We start from the raw sequence: 4649 nt of genomic DNA on the forward strand, positions 1-4649 counted from the left end.
GCTGGAGATCAGAGCTGAAAATGTGTTGCTGGAAAAGCGCAGCAGCTCAGGCAGCATCCAAGGAGCAGGAGAATCAACGTTTTGGGCGTGAGCCCTTCTGGAATTCCTGAAGAAGGGCACATGCCCGAAATGTCGATTCTCCTGCTCCTTGGATGCTGCCTGACCTGCTGCGTTTTTCCAGCAACATATTTTCAGCTTCCATGAGATCTAACCTTGCTAATCAGTCTCTTGGACAGTTTGTAGTTTTTTGATCGAAAGATGTGTTTTGACTTGGTGGAAAAGTCAAAACAGCACATAGGAGGTAACACTGACAGTGGAGGAGTTCTGAAGCTTCAGCTTTAAGTAACAGGAAGCAGGCCAAGGATATTATGAAGCAGGCCTGAGAAAGGAGAGGCCCAATACCTGTTCCACTGAGATATGAAGAAGTTGTATCTATGCTCAATGCCACTTGCAGAGAGTGGCGAATGTAGAAAATTGTGGCGTAATCTAATTGACTTTTAAGGTGTTTCATCAAATGGATAAAGTACTTAGGATAACTATTTCTTTGCAAAGATTGCATATTTTTCCATCAAACATACCCCCACTTTCATCAACCCACCTCAGCATGTTGTATTCCTCACCCGTGCTGTTATTGCATCTAGACTAGTCCATTCCAACGCTCTGTCCAGCTTCTCATCTTTCACCCTCCATTAATCTAAATGCTGCTGCCTCTGTCCTAATTCTCTCTTTTCACCCTGTACTTGCTGACCACACTGATTCCCAGTCCTCCAAGGCTTCCAATTTAAAATTAAATGATTAAAATTTAGCAATTGAAGCATTGAATTGCATAAGGAATATGTCAAAAGATTGAGTTGGCTGGAGAGGATTATTGGAAGAAAGGATACAGCTAGTGGTGATGAGAGAGAGTGAGGGAGTGGGGTAAATCAAAAGTCTGAGATTTCATTGAATTTTGCTTCTTGTCTATTCCCAGTTTAGAAAGCAGCTGGGTCTGTCAGGAGGTTGGTTTCTTGGAATTTTAGCTCTTTATATCTAAACAACAGAAAAAAAAAATCTAATGTCATCTTCTGTCTAACAAATAATTGAATTTTTTTGCAGCCTGAAATCATCTCAACCCCAAACTTTGTTGTGGAAGTGACCAAGCTGTCGAATAACCAGAGTCTAGTTTTTGATTGCCACTATCCTGAAGATGAGGTGGGTATTCCTGCTAAGCGTTGGTTGGGAAGTCAATTCTGGATTTTCACTTTGTTCTCTGTCTTCTCCCACTCCAAGGCTTTGCTGGTGTAAACATGTGCATTTTCCCTTTTGAGTAGTTGATTCCTGAAGAAGGGCTAATGCCCGAAACGTCGATTCTCCTGTTCCCTAGATGCTGCCGGACCTGCTGCGCTTTTCCAGCAACACATTTCCATCTCCTTTTGAGTAGTTGTCCAGTTGCCTTTTTAATGATTCTATTCAGTCTGCTTTCATTGTCCTTTTTGAGGCTGTGCATTTGAGATCCCCGTGGGATGTTGGCATCACCGGATAAACCAGCATTTATTTCCCTCCATTAGTTTCCCAGAGGGTTGTAAGATGGCTCAGTGGTTAGCACTGCTGCCTCAGTGCCAGGACCTAGGTTCGATTCCATCATCGGGCAATTTTCTGTGTGGAGTTTGCACGTTCTCCCTGTGTCTGTGTAGGTTTCCTCTGGGTGCTCCATTTACCTCCTACAGTCCAGAGATGAGCAGGCTAGGTGGATTAGCTATAGTAATTGCAGGGTTACAGGGATCAGGTACGGGGGAATGGTTCTGGGTGGGGTGCTCTTTTGGGGGGTCAGTGTGGCTTGATGGACTGAGTGGCCTGCTGCCATACTGCAGGGATACTATCATCTGTTTACAGTGCCAACTGGGGTATGACCAGAAAGCAGTCAGAATTCATTAGAATGGGATTGTAGTTGCAGAGCAAGATGACTTAAATTGTTTGGGAAGAGCAATTAGTGGAGGCATGTAACAGCACCAGCTTTTATTGCCCACCTCGAGCACTACTGCCCAGGGAAGTGGTGGTGTGCTTCTTTCTTGATCTGCTGTTGTCTCTGGTCCAGTTGCCTTTTTAATGATTCTATTCAGTCTGCTTTCATTGTCCTTTTGAGGCTGTGCATTTGAGATCCCCGTGGGATGTTGGCATCACCGGATAAACCAGCATTTATTTCCCTCCCTTAGTTTCCCAGAGGGTTGCATGATGTCTCAGTGGTTAGCACTGCTGCCTCAGTGCCAGGACCTAGGTTCGATTCCATCATCGGGCAATTTTCTGTGTGGAGTTTGCACGTTCTCCCTGTGTCTGTGTAGGATTCCTCTGGGTGTTCCATTTACCTCCTACAGTCCAGAGATGAGCAGGCTAGGTGGATTAGCTATAGTAATTGCAGGGTTACAGGGATCAGGTACGGGGGAATGGTTCTGGGTGGGGTGCTCTTTGGGGGGTCAGTGTGGCTTGATGGACTGAGTGGCCTGCTGCCATACTGCAGGGATTCTATCATCTGTTTACAGTGCCAACTGGGGTATGACCAGAAAGCAGTCAGAATTCATTAGAATGGGATTGTAGTTGCAGAGCAAGATGACTTAAATTGTTTGGGAAGAGCAAATAGTGGAGGCACGTAGCAGCACCAGCTTTTATTGCCCACCTCGAGCACTACTGCCCAGGGAAGTGGTGGTGTGCTTCTTTCTTGATCTGCTGTTGTCTCTGTGGTGTAGAAGCACCCACAGCTGTCACAGAGGGAGTTCCAGGGCGACTTCCTAATGAGAGTAAAGGGACAGTGTTGTAATTCACAAGTCATGCCGGATTCGACATTCGGCAAGAACTCACAAGGAGTGGTGTTCCCTTTTATCTGCTGCCCTTTTCCTCTGGGTGGTAGAGATTGCAGATTTGAGGGGTATTTTTGAATGATCCTGCAGTGTATCATACATACTGCTGCTAGTATGCTTTCGTGATAGATGGGGTGCTGATCAAACTGCTTTGTCTTGGAGGATATTGAGCTGCTTGAGTATTGTTGGAGATGCATTTATCCAAGCAAGTGGGGAGTATCTCATCATTGTGCCTTGTAGATGGTATAGAGGCTTTGGGGAGTCAGGAGGTGTTATGTGCTGCAGGATTCATAGTCCCTAAACTGATTTTGTTTCTTAACCCCTGATGTTTCAAATTAAAGTAGCAGGATGGAGGGCTTTAATCAACAACAAAAAGCAAATCAGGAGCAGTTCTTGCCCTGTAGGATGGTCATGAACTAATTTCACTTGAGATAAAGAATGATCTTTCTTAACATCAAACTAGACCTTGCAATGTGCAATTGTGATATCCAGGTGCTGTTGTTGGACTGAGGTGGACAAAGTTAAAAATCTCACAATACCAGATTATGGTTCAACAGGTTTATTTGGACTACTATCTTTTGGAACAGGTACATTTGCAGACTGGTGATAAAACTGATCACCAGTGTCCTGTGGCGTGGAGTGGTACAAGCAGAGCATCAGGAGATGATATTCAAAGAGACAGGGCCTTTTTATATCACTTTTATATTGGAGTCACAAGATGAGGTTGAGCGCATGTTGACCTTTTTCGATACAGATCCTGCAGGAGGACATGAGAAGACTAAGAACGTGCTGTGGGGAATTGGAAAAACTCCACTAAATTGACACTACATCTATTAACTTATTCCTTAATGCCCAAGGAGAATGTGGGTGAGCCTTGGATTACTACAGTTCTTGGTTGGTGCTTCCACAATGGAGTTGTTTTGGAAGTTTGGGATACTGACCTGACAACAAGTGGCTTGGTTCTCCCTGTCCAAATGAGAATGTGTCTTAATTAGAGAAGCTGTGATTGATGCTGTTTCTATGTTAACCTTGCCATTTGAATAGAAATCCTTAGTATGGCTACTCTTGGTACACTGTTTGAAGTCTGATTGTTCATTCATTGTCCATTTTGATGTGTAAAATGTCTGAATCGGTTACAGATTGGGCGTGGCGAGGAGGATGACAGCGACATCTTTGCCATCAGAGAGGTCAGCTTTCAGCCCACGGGAGAAGATTATTGGAAAGACACCAGCTATACCCTTGATACAGACTCCCTGGACTGGGTGAGTGGGGGCAAGCAACTTGTTGAGTCTTTGTAACTATCAAAGCATGTAGGAATTTGAAATTCTGGAGAGAGTTTCCAATACAAACTCTTTTCTGGCATCTGGCGAAGGTGTTTTCTGCTCCACTTGAATACTTTGCTGGATTTGCTATCCGCCTTCAGCGTCCTCTTCTGCTATTGGGGTCTCCTTGGTGCAGTATTTCAACAGGAGCTGCTCACCTTTTTGGTGCAGTCAAAGAAGCTTCCTGTGTATAAACCTTTGTGATGTGTTGATGTGTTATCCAACCACAAAGGCCATCATCAGCTCCTGATCCTACCTTCACTTCACATTGCTGCGGATGTGTACAGCATTCCGATCAGTCATGCTGTTAAAGTTTTCAGGTTGAGTTAAATGAGTTTTAGCATTTCGTAGGGTGTGATTTGATCTTGCGGGCTGATATATGCGGGAGCAATGTTATAGGTTTGTCAGTGATGTTCCTCAATACTTTAGAGACAGCACGACCATATTTGCATTTTAACCATCGAGTAGCTGTTTTGGAGATACTTGTGTTTTAAGC

At 44.4% G+C, this 4649-nt stretch overlaps 1 protein-coding gene across 1 annotated transcript in view; it reads left to right on the plus strand.

Moving 5' to 3' along the window:
* LOC122546479 (complement component 1, q subcomponent binding protein) overlaps positions 1-4093 on the plus strand; it is a gene marked incomplete at both ends in the record, with an annotated part of 10295 nt that extends 6202 nt beyond the window's left edge. Inside the window, 2 exons of the mRNA XM_043685180.1 lie at positions 1096-1191; positions 3971-4093. Of these exons, the coding sequence (XP_043541115.1) occupies positions 1096-1191; positions 3971-4093 (219 nt within the window). The remainder of the gene's footprint in view (positions 1-1095; positions 1192-3970) is intronic.
* Positions 4094-4649: the final 556 nt, after the last annotated feature.

Source organism: Chiloscyllium plagiosum, unplaced genomic scaffold, assembly GCF_004010195.1.
Source record: "Chiloscyllium plagiosum isolate BGI_BamShark_2017 unplaced genomic scaffold, ASM401019v2 scaf_24024, whole genome shotgun sequence".
NCBI classification, from domain to species: Eukaryota; Metazoa; Chordata; class Chondrichthyes; order Orectolobiformes; family Hemiscylliidae; genus Chiloscyllium; species Chiloscyllium plagiosum.